Below are 21,447 nucleotides of genomic sequence, written 5' to 3'. Positions count from 1 at the left end.
CGAAAAAAATGAGCTTCAGGGTTGTTCTAGGATTTAAAAAGCCTGTCTGAAAACCAAAAGGTCACAGTTTGAAATCCGGCATAGCCCAAGAACAAGATCATCTATTTTGTGCACCTTAAATAAACCCAAATGTGACTTTCGGTGGATATTGCTCTGTAGGTATGAGGTAGATTTCATGCTTGGAAAAGCCCCAAAGCCCCTTTTTCACAACAGGCATGACATGAATTACCCAGAAACCCAAAAATCTGTCCCCACCACTTTAACACAGGCGTGTTAAAGCAAAGCCGACAACAGAACAAGCAGAAAGAGGTTAAAACACCGAGCGATACAGAATGTGCGTCTTATTCCTCCTTGTGATGTGCTGTATAATCCATATACAGCAAATGTACCTGTATTATGTGTATGAAGTGTATTATGAACTGGATTGCTTTCGGTCACTAACATACAGAAAGTGATCACAAACTCTGCCACTACTTTCAGCTCCATGGAGGGATTTACTCAGCTTGACACTAGCCTGTGAACTCACCCATTTAACGGAACGTGGCTTAAAAGCTTGATGACATTAAAGTCTTACTGCAAAATAAATCATTCTAAATAAGGTTTTATTATATGCGCATTTAAGATGCTTTCATGTATTGTGAATAGAACTTTGTAGCAGTTGCAACCGGGCAGATTATTCCTGCAAAGGGTAGATTTTGACCTCTTACCCTGTATCTATTTATTACTATGAGTATTTATTTTTATTACTAAGTTTTGCTGCAAAATGAATCACTGTGTCTTTGCAAACTATTAGAAGCTTTTTTTCATGGAGGCTGTTTACTGTAGGTGGGGCTATAACTGCTAACTTGCTGGCTGACTCTCAACAATTAGTCACAATAGCACAATTGTGGTACTGCAACGGAAAATCCCTCTAAGGCCGAAACGTATTTTCTTCAGTGATTTAAACTGGGGCCAACACACCTCCAACTACGAACAAAGGGGATTTTTACTTTAATGTTATTGTTTTAATCCATGGGGGCTTTGTAACTGTAAAACCTTCTCAGATCCCAGAAAAATAACTTTTATCTTGGGCCGGTCGCACTGTGTAAAACCCAACCGCAAACCTCTTGAAACGCTTGAGATAATGTGGAGAAAATATTAGCTAAACAACCAAAACAGCTAAAACCAGCGATAAAGACGTAGCAAAGCGTGTTGCTGCACGTGGTGGATATCGTGTTGCCCATTTCCACTGCTGGTTGCCTCTTTCAGACTCACGGCTTTTGGAAAATGTATATAATTCATGACGTAACACGTTACTTTTGACCGATAGTAATAACTGAAGTGATACTATTAATTTCAAAAAGACTAGTATAAAATAACTTTTTGGAGTAATGAGCTGGACACATACTTCTCTCTGCCTCTGTTGTCCTCATTACATCAGCTTTAAACCACCTTAGTTTAACCTTTACATCATTTGGATCAATTAAAAACTTCCTGAAGACAGAAACTCCAGCTTTAATGACTTTGCTCCGGAGCAAACTCAATAAAACTACTTTAATTAATGCAGTTTTATGACAGCTCTGTATTGATGCATTAAGCCTTTAATATTGGTGTTTTTCTGATGTTAAGGGGTTAGAAAGGACTGTGGAAATTTGTTCTCATTGAAGATGTTTTGCTTTCAGTTAGAAACTAATTGATTATCCAGTAAAATTCCATCGACATTTGAAGAAATGAAGACATGAGAAATTTCTGCCTGGCCAAAAGAAAACAGTGTTTTTGGGTATTTATTTCAAATTCTAATGGATATGCAGGTTTTTGGCATTTGCTATTGTTCACTGTTAAATTACAGTCAGTCACTGTGTATCCAATTATTACAATTTTAGTAATTTAAGAATAATTAATATGTGCAAAACCGCTGTTGTTTTTTTGTTGTTGGTGTTGTTTTTTTTTATGTGAAAGAATTTTAATTTCCTACCTAATGTTCAAAGCCACCACAGCGTGGAAACGTAAATACTACATTTAACCGAGTTGTTTGCTACATTCCTTCAAATATCTGAGAGGGCAGAGGAGGAATAGTTAAAAGAAAAACAAACCCTGAAATGTGTAGTTCGGATGAATAAAAGTTTTTTTTTTTTTTTTCGGAAATCTGGAAATTCCCTGAAAACCCCTGAAAATTATGTTTTTAAATTGAATTACTACATCACACTGGCTATTGTTTTTGGTAAAAAAAAAAAAAAAAAGGAGGGGGAGAATGGGGAAACATGGGGGGGGGGGTTCCTTTGGGACACACTGTTCTGGCTTCTAATTAAATTAAAGTCATTTAAGTAAGTCTATGAGCATTTTCTTCCATAAACAACAGTTTTAGGGTTATTCAGACCAGACCAAAAGCTCAGCGATGTTTACAGTGGTACAGCTGGTGATGTTTTCACATCCTCAGACTCGCTGAATCCTGCTCTTACAAGGCATCGCAACAACTGTTAATTTAATATTCAAATAAAGTTATGTCTGAAACATTGATGTAATGGAGGGCAAACAAGGTTAAATCATTTTAATTTGGGGAATAGTTTTTTTTAATTCATGGAGCTGGAGTTGTTTCCCACTTTCTTTGTATTGCTGAGTATATGCACTGTTTTTAGCCTGTAGCCATAAATCTCTAAAACCTATATTTGCCGAGGATACAACAAGTGATGGAGGATGCACATTGTGGAAGTACAGTGCCTCCAAGGGCAACGAAGAATCTATATTAAACAAACGATAATGCAAATTCTGATGGTTTATGTGAGCTGCACACATGCAGAAAACGTACCTGTATCCACATACTGTAAGCTAAGACCCTAGGAAAGATCTCCATCTCACATCAGAGAGCCGCTGTGATAAACCAGTCAACTTTAGGAACCAAACCTCACAGTGTTGGTCTTCAGTTGGCCCTACTCTGAGGTGACTGTGTCAATTTACAACGAACTGTAAAAAAAAAAAAGGTGCTACACTGTTTAATTAACACCAACACCAGCACCCAGTGTGACGTTTAGCGTGACGCACATCCGATGACCAAAAACCGCTCTTGCCATCATCCAACCACATGCACGTCTTGTTTCACGTCTCCGCAGCATCGTCTCATCGTAAAAGTCAACTGACTGTTCGCTATTGGGTGAACTACTTGGTGTACATTTTATAAAGAGTCGGGGGTGAGTGAGTAGGGGGTGATTTTGGACATAGCCCATGTCTGTTAAACTCTGACCTGACCTAGATGTCTTTTTGTCTAAGTCTGCATAGTTATAATCTGGCATTGTTTAGTGTTTAGGGTGAAAAACGGTACAAATCCATATTGGCATCAATGTACGACTCGAGATTCACCATCTTTGGTTTTTGGCACCAGAACGGGTGCAATTTCAAAACCCGCCTTCAAACGTTGGGACTACTTTGTGACAACGGAGCTTTATGAGTGTTGGGGCTGGAGGACTTGTTGCCAGACCAATAGTTCCACTTTTTATTGATATTCAGTCCAAAACAAAGACATTCTTTGCGTCTGTTTCAAGTCGAAGTTACTGAAAGAAATCTGCTTTAGATAATCAGTTTGTATAAACCCCAACAGTAAACAGGTTAAATTTAACAAGAGCATGAGTCAAGGTAAAAAAGGAAAAACAGGAAGTGTTGTAAATGCCTCAAATGTAAACAGGTAATGTCGAGTGCTCTGTGGATCCGGTGATTCACTCACACTCGAGTTACAGGCTCGAGCCCCGTTTATGGGCTTGACTCATAAACATGACGGCATCTAGTAAAGCAGAAACATCTTTTAAAACGGAGCATGTCTTTTGTCCTCGTGATCTCTGGTTTACAAACAGCCTTTGTGTTCTCCAACAGTGCAGCATGGATCAGTTTTTAGCAGAGCACCACAGGCAGGTCCTGCTTCCTGCTCTGCATCGTCTCTCAGACCGAGCTGCAATTTCCCGTTATGATAAACTGTCCCTGAAGCAAATTAAGACTCTCTTCAGCTGCAGCTGTGGCCTAAATGAAAAAAACATTCTAGGTATTTTAGATCCCCAATCAACACTGTACTATCTTCTGATTGACAGGTAAAGGCTCTAATGAAATAATAAAATGACTCCATCATGTTACACATGATAAACTCATCCCGAGTAATAACCGACCTATTCAGCATTGATTGCTGTTTTATTTTTTTTTTGATTGATTTTTTTTTTGTTGAAGTTTTTTAATTACTTTTAAAATGATATGGAAATCAGATGCGAGGGGAAAGGAAACGCATCTGCTCACCCAGCGGTTGGATTTAGGTAAAAGGTACTAATACAGTGCATTTCATTACATTAGCTGAATGCAGAAATGCAACATGCTGGACTCAGCCCTGTAATCTAGGAGTAGTGTATATGCCAGGTCTTTATCATCTGTGAGACACCATGCTTATATTATACTGCAGATTAGGATGAATTTATGCTTTATGGATTCACCAGATTCTGTCAAACAACAAACAATTGTAATTGTGGTTTTAATTTAAATTGTGTAAACTACCGCATATTTTTGTCTCTAATAAGTGCTGGAAAGTATCTCTACTTCATTTAAATACTTACTACTTATCACCGACTTCACATTTCAGGAGCAAATATACGATTATTCAAAAATTTGATAACTATAGTTACTTTTAAGAAGCAGACATGTAAAACAAACACAGTATAAACATAAGAGGTCATTGATCGTGGTGTAAAAGTTACTGCCCTCCAAGAAGTACACGAAGCAGATTTAGAACACGTGACATTTATACCTTAGGCAAGTATTTTTTAAGTATATCTGCGTACTTTTACTTGAGTAACATTTTGAATGCATGACTTTTACTTCCAACAGATTATTTCTACACAGTGGTACTCTTAACTGACCCGAGTCATTTCTCCATCCTCTCCACTTCTCCATCAAGGATGATAGGTGCCTTACTTTTCGACGCTGTCCTCCCAGTGTTAACACCAGACACTAAATCTTTAAACCTTTATTCATCTAGTGTAGCTTTACTGACAAGCTGAAGCTGCTCAGTACAAACACAATGTGACTTCTGGTCACCGAGGAGCTTCGCTGGAGCAATTGGGATTAAAGCTTTGCTCAAGAGGACCACAATTGTGTTGACAGAAGGGGGACATTGGACTCTCAACTATTTTAAACTTCCCGCTCTGCCAGAACCTTAGTGCTGATAGCGTGTGGGTCAGTCAGTGCGCTGCATCGAGGAGCTCGAACCGAATTGAGCGTCGGAGCCTCAGCAACAGTTCCTAAAAAGTTTATTCAAACAGGACGGCTGTATCTTTAGCGTTAAGAAAAGGCCACAGCATCGGCCCCGGCATCAAAACCACACCATCGTAACTAAGCTCGCGCCTGAGATCTTCAAAGTCGACCAAAATTTCAGCCGTGACAGAAATCAGTTGGTCATGCACACTGCTGAATGAGTACAGCACCTGCCCAGCTTCAGCTGATAAGTTATATAACATCAGGGCTACGAGAACAATCCCCTTCACAGATACATCTTCACCCGGCAGTGATTCTGTCATAATATGCCGCCTCACACCTGTGTCTCTGAACACTTTAATAGAGACAGAGTTACATTTTAAGTCCTTCTGATTACATTTCTGCCAACTGTCCTAAACAGGCTCTGGTTACTGTCAGGTTGCTGGCCATCATCATTGCATTTCTAGCCTCTGGTTATGTCCCTCACTATTTCCAACCATTCTGGATGCAAATATGTGTGCGCTCATTCTCGTTTTATGGTGTTTCAACATAACAGTTTAGCTTCTGAAACTTGACGTGTATTCCACACCTTAGCATAGCACTCAGGCTGCCCTCTAGATGCAGATGAATCGTTTTCTTATATAAGCTGACACTGGAGAGATTTCAGTTTTTATTTAGTTGGATCATTGTGCAGCCACTCTAACAGTAATTCTCCTCAGGTGTTGCCAAAGAGATGTAAAAGAAAAAAGAACAAACAGTATACAGACACCAGCACAAATGCCGTGCCACTCAGGTGTCGGTGTGATTGAAAGCCAATCTACTCTCAGCTCGAATCAATCACAGCACAGCTGGCCAACACTGTCCGATACGCCTTGTAACACATAATGTCTCACACAAAATCCAAAATGAAATCAGCATGAACCACATAAATAACTAAGAAGAAAGTACTATATACTGTAGATAAAAGGTCGGGGAGTGGAAACTTTGTTACATAAGTATTGGTCTGACGTCCTCCTTGTTTTATTGGGCACTGAAGTAAGAAAAAGAACCACTAAAACAAAAAGCCACAAGCACAAATAGTAGGCGACGTCAAACATTACATTCACAAAAATGTACAATGTTCGAAGTCATACTGGGAATTTCCCCATATTGTTATTGACACAACAGTTAACTTACAAATAGAAAAGTAGACAAAGCACATAAGATATCCAACATGTTAAATTGACCCGTTAAGCAGAGAAATAAACTAAACTAAACAAGTCTCATTTTTCCATCCAAACATCACAGATGTGGAACAGTAGATGACAAAGAAGAAAAGTATGCTCCAGCTCAGCAAAACCTCGGACTCAAACTAAACCATCTCTATTTTACCTGATTTCCATTGCTCCTGATACCGTGAACCCATGAGACATTTATTTAGACCTGGGGGCCTATGTACAGTCCTATAAATCCGTACAGAATTATGGAAGTGTTAAAAGATGGTGCAGTGCTGGAGATTATTTCCTCTGGACCCCCATGGTTATGATGGATCCATCTTCACACAGCTTATAAAACCCACACAATAACTGCTGCTTTTCCATCACCTTCAGTGCCAACGCTCAGACTGTAGATTTATGATTTTCCTTGTCACATCTATCTGGCAAATCAAAACCTTGCAGTAATAGCAGAACAGCAGCTAACAGTGTGTGATTTCTATTAACCTTTTGTCTGATTCTCAGTGGACACCAACGCCCACAGGGGACAGAATACATGGGCTGTATTTTAGGATTTTGACTGGATCTGAATCTTCCTGTGACTCACCCATTTTTGTCCTCTCTCGGCTACAAAGGATATTAAATTCAATACTTCGATATGTACCTGCATCCACCTATATTTAACTTTTAGTCACTGTATGTTCATTTGCATTCTCCTTATTACGGATTCTTCTCTCTCTATAAAATGTGTCTATAAATGTAATTTATATGTCAGACTAAAAGGTTATTCAAAGGCTGTTTAATGCTATTCAAAAGCTAAATTAAAAAACGACAGCAGTTCCCACTAAAGCTGTTGAAGTGCACTATTCTACGATATCTGCAATAAACCAAGGAAATGGAGGGGCTACTTGGAATTACAATGAAATGATTGAATTGTTTAAGGTGTTGGAACAGACTCAGGAAGAGCTTCTAAAAACCAAACAAACAAAACTCTTAAGAAAGCCATTTTGTTTTCTATACGTCTACATGTCAAACAGGCAAAGCCGCAGTTTTCTGGGTGTGTGATGCCGTATTGAATCGTTTCCCCTGTATTTCCTATTAGCACTAAACACAAACAGCATCAGTGGCTGGGAAAAAAAAAGTCAATAGCTTTGAAAACATTTGGCCATAAAACAGAGTATTAGGCAAATTCCAATACTGACCCGATGACAGCACCGTATGAAAAAAATCATTAGGATTCATCCTCTGGGGTTCATGAATATTCGTACAACATTCCATCAGCCAATTTGTGTGTTTTCATGAATGAGGAGTTTGAAAATATTTGGGACGTATTCCAGGATTGACAGTCGATGATGTGAGTTACAAGTCCATGTAGTGAGAAGACATGGGTGGATGTGTGTGTGACAAAACCAAAAACTTGAGAGACACCAGTTTCTGTCCTATTTTGATATTGTACACTGATATATATTTCTGTTTTAACCCAACCTACAATCTAATGCTCTCGTTTTTGTGCTTAAACCTTAAATCATCCATTGTTTGTGCCGAGAGCGAACGACATTGCTGCACATAATAATGATAAGAACTATAATTATGTGAGAGACAGCATGGCTGACACCGAAGCAGGTTAAGTTAAAAATAAAATCTTTGGAGGCCATAATGTGCCTGGGAGCCATTACCTATTTATTTCCGTGTATATCTTTGTCAGAAATACTGTGACTTCTGACTTTTTGACACACTCCTCTTTGGAGGCAAACTTTGCTCACCTGTGAGTTGAACCTCAGCTGGCAAACACTGCAGGAGACGTGCTTCCTTTTGGCAATGGGAGGGAGGCCGAGGGTGTGATGGAGGACAGCTTTCTGCACCGGGTCCATCTGGAGGATGGAGAGAGAGAGAGAGAGACGCGGGGAGAGGCTAATTAAAACGGTGCTAAAGCTGACCTGTAAATCAGCCTCACTCCCTCATCACTCAGTGGGCTGTAAAGAGAAAACAGGTTGCCTGGGGCTTTGTACGAAGCAGACATCCATCTTTTGCTTCAACAAGTGATTCCAGCTCAGACATTAACACAGACATATCAAGAACTAATTCCCCATTTGCTTACTCAAGGCATCAGTCTTTTAGTGTAGGGATAATACTGTAATGGTGCTAGATGGAATCCCTCATCACTTAGAGGACAGTGGTGCCAGTGTTTTATCTGTTTATCGTCAATAACAATTCCCCAGAAGAAATTAAAACTAACAATGGATTAAATCTGTTAATTAGTTAGTAAGTAAATTCACAGAAGACGTCACGGAAGAAAAGGAAGATTAAACAAATAGCACAAAAACGTTTCAAAAATACAAAGCTAAACAAATTAACAACTCAACAAATGGCGTCATCTGCTTCTGAAAGGCATCCACAGTGTCCACTGAGCTCAAGGCCAACGATAGAGATTTCCAGAGTTGAGGGGCAACTTCCAAAGCACAGGGTCCAACTAACAAGACCTGATCAAAGGAAGTGAGATTTGTACTAGTGACATACAGCTGCAGTAGCTGTGTAATGTAGGAAGGAGCTTGACCATTGTTCTAAATGTAACTACAAGAATTCTGAACTGGATTGGGAATTTGCCTTGAGGCCTCTTCTGACCCTTACAATAATCAGGACAACATGTCCAATTCAGTATGGCACACAATGCACCTTAGATCTGCAATGTTCCTTAGGTGATAAAACAAACTAAGGAATTTGTTTTTGTAAAACAAATGATTGTGCAAAAATATTGGGGCTTAAACAAATATATAGAATATTTACCTTTATTCTTAGTTCTTATCTGCCCAATAGGAAGCGGGCACAAAAGAAAACAAGCTCGGACCCCAAACAGAACCCTGAGGGGCTTTAGCTGTCACTGTAAAACCAGGATACAGTTGTCCCATCATATCAGTACCTTGTATAGAATTTGTTTTCCTGGGTTTAGGCCCTACACCAATTTTAAACCTTTCTTAAGCATTAATTTCTCCCAAAAACTACTTGAACTTATTTTTCAATCAACCTCGGAACTCACATCCAGGCACTTTACTCTAAGAGCAGAGATGAGACTGCAGCAACATGTGTTGATTTTGTGCTGACCAAGCTGCTGCAACTAGAATCTTTCTTAATAAAATTAATAGACATGTTTTACTGCACATATTTTTAATTGGTCACAACAGGAACAGCACATTAAACAGTGACTCAGCTCCATGGGAAAGAGCATGCACAATCTCAGGACTGAGGAAAAATCTCACCTACTGTAATTATGGACATTTGTAATTTCATCAATTGCACCTGTGACATGTTTGCTGGTAAACATCTGTTGGTTAATGTGACTAAGCAGGCCATGACAAATTGTCGAAAGACGAAATGAAATTCGTCTTTAAATTGAGGCTACATGTGTTAGTGATATGAAAATATTATGAATGCTTTGATTATAGACCATCCCTATCAGCCAGCTCTCTTTCCTGAGGCGTTGAAATGCACTGCTTTGTCTAGATCTTATGTGTTACATGCGCCCATTTGCGTCGATGATTGATGCTCGCAGCTTTCAGCGTAGTTAAACAGAAACCCTGGTTTTACAATATTTGATGCCAAAATCGATGACGTAAAATAAGAAGAGAAACAGTCTCATAGGGAGGAGGATGGAGGTGGTGGATGGTACAAGACACAGGACTTTTCCAAGGGAAAACTCTTCGACTCTTGTGCGAGATGTCGTTTGCTTTATTGGTGATTTTTTCAAAATGTGGCACACGCAGTTACTAAATTAAGGAAGCAGGTAACCGTAGTTGTTTATTACCGTACATTACCCCGATGCTGTTCTCTAACAATGATGTAGTTTTTTTCTGCAAATAAAGTAATTCCTGTCACATCAAAAGGTGACGCTCCTGGAGCATCAATACCAGATGCAGCTGTTCTCAGGGCATCAAATAGTAGCGATCCCGGAGCATCCAATACACATAAGGACGTGCAAAGGGGCTCGATTTGACGCCTTAGGAAGCTGAGAAGATGTTGGTGAGTCCTCAATTTGTTCCACTTACATTAACAAAGTTAGTGCCACTGTTTCACCCTGTTATTTAATTTTATGAATGGATTAATAATGAATGTTCTTTCAATTTGCTTGTTTAGCCAAGGTTTTAAGACCGCTACAATAAATCAAGCTGTACTGAAAATAATTTGTTTTTCCGAAATGTGTGTTTTCTAAAATTGAGGCAAATGTGTTGCATGCATATTGTCTTTTTAATAAGAAAAGAGTCAAGGGGCATGCAATGCACAGCCACGGGCAGAACTGGAAGGACCCTTAGATTTCCACCGGCCCCATCTGGCTACCCCCCAGGAACATTTCCTGGGAGTGCCACTGTTTAAATTAGTGATAAACACAATTCAGCAGCACGCTGACACTGGTCCATGCAGTATTAAAACAAACACAAGAGCAATCATGATCATCGCGACACCAGTTTATCACTTGCAGCTAACTCAGCTAGTGTAAAAACAGAGCTAAGTAAAAGCTTGACATCTTCATCTGCATTCCTTAGATAGAAAATGTGGAATTAAACAGGCCGTTAAGACTCCAGTGAGGTTCTTATATGTGTTTTTGCTCGTATGTGGAGGTCGATGTCATGTACAGAACAGATGAGATATTAAACTATGGCAGAGCAAATGATATCTACAGTATTTAAGGACAAAACCCCCGAACCCAGAATATACAAGCCTCAACAAACGGCCACACAGTGACCACATATGTTTTTATCTACGGGACCGTCGTGGGGTTTTCGTGCTACCGCTCGGCTGCACACTGCCTGTCTGTTCGCTGCGGTCCTCCCACTGTGAGGTGACACCGCTTCGGGGAATGAACAAACACACCTGCCTCCCTGAGAAAAGGAGTCAACAGGCACCACTTGGCTGGGGAAGGTGGAAAGGTGCTGGCACCGTGTGGGAAGATTAATCCACCTTGGCAACTGTGCTGCAAGATAGTCGTCACAATGATGTTACACTGTTGATCTCTGCGGCTGAACTGATAATATTTTCATGAGTTGGAAGTGTGCAGAGCTAAAACTAGTTTCTTCAGATGTTCAAGTGAAATTCGAATTTGTGTGGGGTTTAGAAAATTATCTGTCTATATGCTATTACTACATACTCTAATTGTTTCCCTATTTTCATTTGTCTTGTGAGATGGAACAGCACTATATTTTGTATTTTTGTGATTATTCAGTTTGTAGCACAACATAAAATTCCTATTTGTACTTAGCTTACAATGTTAACATTCTGTTGCCACTATCAGATCCAACTTCTTAGTAATTTTTTAAGTTGTAGGTGGTGTTGTAAATTGTCATGGTGTCACCCTAACTGGCCATAGTCTAGTGATATAAATCTGGCAAAAAATTCCAAAAGGACTGAAGCAGGAAGGCAGGTGACAGCAGAGGCTGGACTGTTCCAGCCGCTTGGCAGCAAAGACAATCTGGCAGAGAAAAGTGTTCTGTGTATGTACATGGTGACTGACTCACTGAATGAGGAGCAGCTGGGTGTGCAGGTGACAGGGTCAGGTAATCGCCAGAGGAGGTCAATGCACTGAGGGCAACTAGGGGGCGAGCTGACGCAAAACAAAGAAGAAATTCAGGAAGGAAGAAGGAAAAAAAAAAGGCTAAAGAAAAGCAAGAGGAATGCAGTGAAGACAGGGCGGCTATCCTCATCCCGCCACCATGTCAGTGCTACAAAGAACACAAGAAGACCTGATTTAGAGGGACCAGATGGTGGACGACTGGGCCCAGGAGAGAAACAGTTGAGTGACTGAGGCCGAGACTGGGAGAGACAGACTTGGTCGCAGGCCCGATGGAAACAAACAGGAAATGAATCTGTGAAAGGCCAGGGAACACAAATAGAGAACTAGAGGGCAGTTTGTTGTAAGAAACCCTGACACAGGTCTGAAGGGAAAACTGGTGCAGCTTATAAAATAAAAAGGGACATGCTGTGACACATAGGCTGAGATTTACAGGAAGAGACAGAGATTTCAGCTAGAGACCCGGACACAGGAGGCACGGCTAGGCAGAGAGAGATTGGTTCAGACTCAGAACAAGGCTCACAAACTGCTTGTCAGACTGTCAGATTGCTTCAGATCACCCCATCGCCCACACCTTCCCAGTGATGGACCGGGAGGGGCCCTGTCCAAGAATGATAATCTGACAATCACACCCACTTCCTGCAAAAACAGCAACAACTATTTCTGTCAAAGTATGTATCTTCCTGTAGAGTCTGTCTGAAAACGTGCACCGTGGTCAAAGAACACACCACATGCAAGCTAAGTTTGATTGAGCATAACTCAGCTATTAGACAGGCTCAGAGAGAGACACGTCAGGGCTTAGGAAGAGGTAACAAGTTCAGACATCCTGCTGAATTAATGTGGAGCTATTGTAACAGGACGCTGGAGGTATGTGCTCCACGTCATCAGCGGCTCCCTGAAATACGTTTTTGTAGGATCTTATGTCAAGTGGCACGTTTTGAAAGGTCAAATTTTCCTAGCTCCAGTCCACAATGTCAGCCAAAATGAATGCAGCAAAGACCACCGATGCCAGTGAAGTGAGGGAGTCTCTCATGGATCATTCACAGTGCTTAACAGACAAAGCTCAGTAACACAAAGTAGTCCTAGGTGGCAGTTTCCAAACAAGTACGATCCACTGTAGCATTTAATATAAGGCTATAAAAGGTTTCGGGGAATGGCATTCTGTTTCAGCGCTGCAGCAAATTCAGTGGAATACCTCTGATGGGAGCTGTCTCTGCACAACGTCTGTGTACATCCACACAAAGCACTGGTCTGCAGGGGCATTATGTGTGCTTTTCTGAAGCAGTGTACAGCCCAGCTGGGGAACAACCTGACAAAATGAAGGCAGCTCATGTTTGGAGCTGATTCATTCTTAAATGTGGCATCAAAGCTGCACTGATGCGTATTTGCCTATGACAATGGATCAAACGTCCACGTGTGGTGTGTGGTGACAAACCCATTATCACCTGTCTGTAGTTTACAGAACATTTTAGCATCTTTCAGTTGATTGTGTTGGTGTCACACAACTTTACTCTATTGATTGCCTGACTCTGCTCTCACACTGTAGCACGGATTTCAGGTGGAGAAGACCGAACGTTAACTCTGGACAGTGTTTGGGTAACACATTACCAAAGTTTGGATTTTTACATTTAACTAAAGGGAATTTTTTATTTTGGACGGATTGAATCTCCAAAGACGTCTGTTTTCCGGTCCACTCGCATGTTTCCTTCACTGAGTCAGATTCTGGAGACTCTCTTCTTGCAGCTGCAAAGTACAAGCAGTAAAACTTGGTGCTGAACCAAAACTATGTGGAGTATACACCAATCGGGGCAACATATTAGAGGTGGTTGTAACTTTGTGAACCACCTCTTCTTATAATTCACTCCACCAGCCACTATGACCTCAATAATAAACACATAGTAGAATTATCACGTTTCTGGCAGTTTTAACCAAAAACGGAGAAATTGTAACCTTGTAAAAGTAATATTCATGGCAGAGCTGCTGTATTGGGTTGCATTAGATTGTACAGTTGGTCATAAGTTAATGCCTGGGTCTCCAAAAGTATTGGAACAGTGAGGCCAATTCCTTTATTTTTGCTGTAGACAGTGGAGGTCATGTCGTGCCTTGGGCTTGCATGGCCTCTTCTGGGACAGGGGCATTAATCTTGATTGATGACGTAATACATGATGGCAGCAGCAAAATGAACTCAGAAGTCTACAGAAATATTTTGTCTGCCAATTTAAGGAACGACGCAATCAAACTGTTCCTTCATCATGCAGCAAGATAATGACGGAAAACACACTGCCAACAAACAACAAAGGAGTTCATCAGGGGCAAGAAGTGGGAGGTTTTGGACTGGCTAAGTCGGTCTCCAGACTTCAACACTATAGAGCATTTTACCTGCTAAAGAGAAGACTGTAGCGAGCAACCCCCCCCCCTAAAACGAACAACAACTGCAAGAGGCTGCAGTGAAAGCCTGCAAAGCATCACAAATAATGAATGCAAATGTTGGGTGATGTCAATGGGTCATGAGGTTGATGCAGTTATAGCAAGCAAAGAATTTGTAACTAAATGTTAAGTCTTATTGACTTTAATCTATTTTAAGTCGATCGGTTCTAATACTTAATCTAAATGAAATTGGTTTTATCATGTTCTTAACATTTTTCATTGATTATAATTCTTAACGTCTCAATTTTTTTATATACTCACTGTTTTGACTCTTTTTCAATCTTTTTCAACTTTTATTCGTCTGTAAAGCACTTTGACTTGCATTATCTGTACAAAAGGTATTATATGAATAACATTTTGGGTTTAATTGATTAATTCCAGGTAGCTCATTAGCTACATTCGGTGCAAGCTGATTCAGTCAAAGCATAAAAGGTTGAGTCATTAGATAATTGTGTTTATAATATTGGTTTAGCATCCGGCCGTGAGTAGGACACGTGGATGTTTGGGTCACTACACTGAGATGAAGCATTATCAGCTAAAGAGCAAGAAATTAGTTGGACAAGATGAAGGAGGTGAAAGCCAATGCTGCGCCGTATTTGCCCGGATGCGTGATTACTGTTGGTTATTGTTCGCGAACCAACTCACCGCATCAACCGAGGTGATAACGCAGTACTTTAGTGTCCTGTTCACAGTGTGTTTCACATCCATCAGCGCTGCTTTAAGTTTTGGGCAGCTTTGTCTTTGCCTTTAAAAGTGCTTTCAGCTCAGGCAGTAACGGAAAACGAGATTCAGGGGCATTGAATGCATTGCAAGTGAACGGGATAGAAGGCGACTGGGAAGATTTACTGTGCAAAATGGTGCAAAGTTACGTCCTGTCGTGTTGACTTTTATGATATATGAATGTACAAGACGAAAAGTGAAGAATGCTAAAAGCTTTTACAGCTTCGGGAGAATTCAAAGGTGGAACGACCTGCCTGCTCAGACTATGGAGAACCGAGAATGCATTTACAGAACACTTCACAATAAAGATTTATTTTAAAAAGTCAGCAGCAGATGATATCAGGAATGAACCTCGAGAATATACCAGAGGTGAAAGGGGCTGAATGGTTTCTATACCCGAGTTCATATCACTTCCCTGTCAACTACACGGGTTCCTTGTTCTGCTGAGCACAATCAGCATTATGAAACTCTTTGCACTAAGTGTGTAGGCAATGTCAAAGAGCTAAAAGCAAATCATGCCCACCGCTTCAATTAAAAAACACTTGTTGCTTTTTGAGTGTAATGCACAGCCCGGCAGAGAGATCAGCCTTTCACCCTAAAAAACTCTGCATTACTTTAACAGAGCGAGGACCCTCCTCTGCCTTTGCCCTGACACACACACACACACACACACTCTGTTGCTGAACCTGAGAGAAAGAAAGTGTTATGCAACCGTCTACCTTTGTACTGTAAATCTCACCCAAGTTTTTTGGGAAGAGACGAGTGGATGACACATGGAGTTGGCGAGGCTCGTTGGCAGGTGTAACACAACAGCAGAGAACCAGATGCACGTCGGCCTGCTGGGAAAGTGGAGTCTAAGCGCCGTAAAGCTAATGGCAGTTAAAAACATCTGGGCCACGGGAAAAACGGATGACCTCTTACAAGAAATACGCAGTGGGCTAGAAACATGTTATTTCTCTGTCACTTGGGTGCAGATGCTGAGAAATAAATCTGTAGATATGAGACCACAAGAAATGGCACAGCCGTGCAAAATAAGGTAAAGATGTTTGTACTTATTCGTGGAAAAATCATTAATCACTGGGTGTAAGGGCGATTGAAAATTCTCTGTCTGAATTCATTCCTTCGTGCTACTCTTGGCAGTGTGGCTAATTTACCCACAATTCAGTGCAGAGATATATCCCTCCACCTCCTGTGCATCTTTCCATGTATTTTTTTCATGTAACCCCCCCCCCCCCTTCACCCCGGTGCACTGAAACATGTTTGGGCTTTGTCTGCAGAGAGCAGCTGCAGTGCCAGGGACATGTTATTCCCCCGAGCTCTGCTCCCATCAGCCACCCCCTGAGCCACACACTGCTCCTGGGCCACGCCTCCCAGGAACAGAAAGGTTGGCCTGAGAAAATGTACCACAACACAGATATACGTGCAAACACACAGTGCAAACAGTTCTGAAGCAGGCGGCAGTGTGCAGTGCGCCGTCTCAGTCAGCAGCAAATTCAGCATCATCTTTCAAATCACTCCCTAAAGCCCTAATATGTAATTTGTCTTCAGTTGGTTGAGTTCCGGGACTAACACCTGACAATCATCCCGATGAGCCGCCTGCTTGGAAGCAGCCTCTCGCCTGAGGCTGAGGAAACCTTAAAGCCGCCACGGACAATCAGATGGCAGCTATTCCACAGTTAAAGAAAGGAATGTTTGCAGTGCTTTTGGAAAATGTCTTGCACGATAACGTCATTGTGCACGTCAGTGAAAGAACTATAAGCTACTTCATGATCTTAACCATTGAGTAAAACAGTGTAGTTTAGCTTAAATAGTATTTTTAGATCAAAATCTTCCATAAAGCTGCTTTACACAGGGTTCCTGTTTGTAATGTTGGTTGTCATGGCATTTTTTTCCTAAATCTATGTTATGTCTCCTCTTCCTAATTTGAATGCAATATTTTTCTTAGTACATTTGAGAAGATTTATAAATTAGTATATAAGTATATTTAAAGTGTGATATTAACATTTTTTAAGAAAATGTGTCATGATTGGTGCTAACAGTAGAAGTAATAGAGTTTTTTCAATTGCTCAGGGATCTGTCTCTGGGTGTCTCCTTTCATTCGCTTGTCTGTCTTTGATTACCACCGTCCCTGTCTGGGGAGACACCGTCGGCGAGTCGACAGCGAGGGAGAATAAGCAGGTCATTTGCCGGATACTATCTGACAGCCCACAGAAGGCCTGTCCATCTCAAAGTTCAGCACAGCACCACCGCTGACGCTCCCCGTCTCAGCGCTGGCGAATAATGTGACAGGACAAGACAGTGATGAGGCGAGATGGTCGAGACGAGACCGTCTGACTTTTACAGCAGACGGCTGATAAAAGGGACAAAAACACACACTGAGTGCTATCTGTTGTGGTTCCACGAGGCTTCTTATGCCAACATTCTGTGATATGGGTTTGTGTGTGACAGACGGAGTTAGCGTCAAACAAACAAGCTGGATCTCAAATACACAACAAAGCATCCAGTAATCAATTATGTGACATTTGGGTTTAATTCGCCTGTCTGAACTCTCTTTGAGGAGATTACAATTGCTTTGAAGCAGCAGCAAGTCACATTTTTACTGCCCTACAGCATAAAATAACTGCAGGAGGGTGACTGGTCGATAGCAATAACTTGATGATTACTTTGCCAGAGATTTCTTGCATTAAAGGCAACAACTTTGGAACAGTTTTTCCCTTTTCTGAACAGAAATATCCCCGTGAACAGTGGCACTTATTTTCCATGAAAGCATCATGTAGAATATATAGTTTATTTAACTGCATTACAAAACTCAGGCTTATTCTATAGAACAATGTGGACGCTGCTACTCACCTACCACTTTTCGGGTATCTCAAGACATAAACCCATCAATAACAAACAAGTAACTGTAAGTTATTTATGTTTGTTGATGCTGCATAGCTTGTTTACATCAGTAAGGCATTAAGTCAAATGTGCATTTCCCTAAATGATCTAATGAGCAGCACACGAAATGGTGGCTTTCCATCTATAGTATTGCTTTTTCATTATGCATGTAAATGTAGGCCTGAATACATAATTTATGTGTTCAAACTAATTAAAGATTGAGGTTTACACAACGTTGGAATTTGAATATGTTCTCTGTGAAGAAAACTGGTTTTCATTCCTACCCACGTTTTGGATAGAAACAAAAAAAAGTTCTAAGACTGAAAAAAGCCAATATTATTCCAAAAATGACTTTTATGTACTATGTGTTTCTGAATCAAAGTTAAAACTTTAAGCATTTTAAACTTGCTGCTTAAGGTCAGGGAAACTTTTTTGTCATGGTTGAAAAAAATGTTAGAAGGGACATAAATCACCCTTTTGGATTTAGAGCCTAAGAGTTTGTGGCCCAACCATCGCACACTGAAGCCCTGTCTAGAAGGTGAAATGCAATAAACATTGTGGTGTTGCATTTTGAAGGAAAAATTAAAGATATTTCCAGTGTTTTGCAAAGCTCTAATGTGCAACTTACGCTTGCGGTAGCATGAGACTCTGCTTCTCCCAATTTTCAGCCAAACCACTACATTTTTACCAAAACCTAACTATGTTTATTTTGTGCCTAAACTTAACCTATGCATCTACAGTATGTCTAAACCCAACCAAACCCCTGTTTGCTCACTAATAAGCCCGTGTTTCTGATTGTTTAGGACAAACATATGTGATAATAATAATAATTCAACATTATGATCCCATGTGATGACCAATACGCTGCAGTGCCCAGGATTCTCGGCTGCCCTGACCATGAAAGAAGCCAATCACATGCCCAAATCCGAAGACTACCTGCACCAACAAGTACAGATAAGCTTGACTGATTTTCAGTGTTACATTTCTGAGATTACATTCACTGAGCAGACATGTTTAAAGCAGCTAAGGGCGTTTGAAGGCAGCTGGTTACAACCAAATTTGGTACTACTGTTTTTTAATCTCATTTTCCTGTTGTCAGATTTAAAACACTGAGTAGGTGAGTGTGTAGAGCTATTGGATAGCATATCCCGGGCCAACAGACCCCCGTGTTCTACAGCATGCAAGCTACATTTTGCCTACGACTCATGGCATGTGGTGTTTATACTGGGGTTTGTCTTCATATGCTCCTAGAGTGAAATATAGTCTGTAATGGTAAGACAGTGTTTAAAATATACATCCAAATATGTCAGAATAGATGTAGAGAGAGTGAATACAGACGGAGGGAATGACTGGTCAATGAGGGCTCGACTGGTGAGGTCTAAATGCTCTGTTCACAGCCTCGCTTACTATTAACTAAAGTGGGATAAATGACCTGTCAAAAGTAATCCTCCCCCCTATGTGTCTCCCAATTACCTCCGCCGCCTGACCCAGTCCGTTAGTTCATCGTCAGCCAACGTCGTAGATCGTTGCCACACGGGAAGGAGTTGAAATGAGAAAGTGAAATCCGCAGGGGTGGGGGGGGTTTGGGGGTTTCATTGGGTTATAATGAGCGAGCACAGGCTTCCAGGTGTTCATAAAAAACACAGAACATTATGACACAGAGGGAAGGTGGGTGACCACCAAAATATTAAGCCAGTAAATGTATCAAGTATTAAATGAGACAGTGAGTCCCAACGTGGGAGCGTAAAAGATTATAGCACTAAATCTGCAGTGTCATATTTTCAGATATACTGAAAACTGGAATACAGGATGTACAGCAGTGAAAAGATAAGGTTCAAAGATTCCGAAAGCAGTAATAAAAATATTGTTAAACATTTAAACGTAAAAATTGGTGTAAAATAATACTTTGGTAACATCCAATCCAAAACTCCAAACCTTACCCATAGGAACCAGTGGTCCCGTTTTACCGCCCACTTCATATGTGGCTGAAGTGTAAAAATTGATAAATTAAATATCAGAATAGCTGAGTAGGCACAAGGAAAAGGAGCCATTAGTTACTGGGTAAGAGAAGGTTTACAGCTGAATAACGTCACTGTGGTAAAACTGTCTAAAAAAGTCCACAGACTCCTCATTTCAAAACCAATCTTAGAGGAAGGAAGCAGGAAAAATGTGGATAATTTTCAAAACTGACTAGGTTTCGTGCTCCCATTCTGAACAACCTGCTCACCTGCTTGTGTTAGATCCTATTAGATAGCTCTGCATTTGACACCACTGACCACAATTTCTGTTAGTGACGGAGTTAGTGACAGAGCTCCACAGGCTTTATAGTTTTCACTCTAAAATATCTCTGTGATAAGCAACATTATTGGGAAACACTGCCAGGAACACAAATTGTATTGTTAGACAGACGACACTCAGCTATATTTATCTATGAAACTGGAGGAGACAAATCAATTAGTCAAGCTTCACTCATGTCTAAAAGACATAAAGGCCTGAATATTGTATAATTTCCTACTTTTGAACTCAGTCAAAAATAAAGTGATTCTATTTGTCATTAAAAATGTTAGAAATAAGCTACATGTATCTAGCCATAAACTGCAGTTACTTAGCTTTGGCCTCCAGTTCTACTGTGAGAAATCTTGGAGTTTTTTTTGACTACGATTGGTCCTGTAGCTCACACACAATTCAAATCTGCAGAACAGTCTTCTTCCTGTGAAAAATTACCAGAATTAGGAGCAATCAGTCTCAAAGTCATTTGATATTTTTAGACTGCACTAGTGTCCGTCCCTGCTATTAGGATGTCACGGTAACTTTCTAAAAAGCCTTCAAATGATCCAAAATGCTGCAGCAAGAGTAGTGACTGGAATTAGCAAGAGAGATTATATTTCTCCATCATTTAGCTTCTCTCCACTGTCTCCCAGTAAAATCTAGAATAGAATTCAAAACCCTCCTCCTTGCTCCTCCTTAATTGCCTAAAGAACACTGTCAGAGTGGAGGTCAAAGGCCGTCATGGCAGATGGCCGCCCGCCCTGTACCTGGTTCTGTCTGATGTTCCTTTCATTGTAGGGAGTTTACCTCCCTACCTTCGCCTTTTTGCTTGCTAAAGAGAGATTTGTTGGGCTTGACTTTGCTATGTAAAGTGCCCTGAGATGATTTCATCGCAAACTGGCCCCGTAGGATTTAAACTGAATTGTATTGAATTGAATAGTTTCTGGCTCTTTCAGTTTTTAACAGCCCCGTCTGAAATTTCCGTTTAACAAGTCCTTTGTTTTTATATACAGTGCTGTATTATTTTTACGTCTATTTTCTGACTTTAAAACAAAAGAGGTTGACTAAAGTGCTGTTCAACGTTAAAATAAATAGAGGAGACAATCATGGAAACATTGATAGTAAAGAGTAAGAGGAAAACCTTTCAACCAACTCTGAAAGCCAAGGAGAAATTATAGGTTTTTAGCCAGGACCTGAAGGTCG

General features: G+C 40.6%; 1 protein-coding gene across 4 annotated transcripts in view; it reads right to left on the bottom strand.

Annotated features, from left to right (window-relative positions):
- The window catches only part of znf385d (zinc finger protein 385D), a 70,935-nt gene that overhangs the window by 27,626 nt on the left and 21,862 nt on the right, over nucleotides 1-21,447 (bottom strand). For all 4 annotated transcript variants that reach the window (XM_067509166.1, XM_067509164.1, XM_067509167.1 and 1 more), the window contains exon 3: nucleotides 8,156-8,263. In XM_067509166.1, the coding sequence (XP_067365267.1) occupies nucleotides 8,156-8,263 (108 nt within the window). The remainder of the gene's footprint in view (nucleotides 1-8,155; nucleotides 8,264-21,447) is intronic.

Source organism: Channa argus, chromosome 7 (assembly GCF_033026475.1).
Source record: "Channa argus isolate prfri chromosome 7, Channa argus male v1.0, whole genome shotgun sequence".
Taxonomy (NCBI): domain Eukaryota; kingdom Metazoa; phylum Chordata; class Actinopteri; order Anabantiformes; family Channidae; genus Channa; species Channa argus.
Note: the sequence above shows the minus strand (reverse complement) of the source record. Positions and strands in the feature narration are given on the sequence as shown.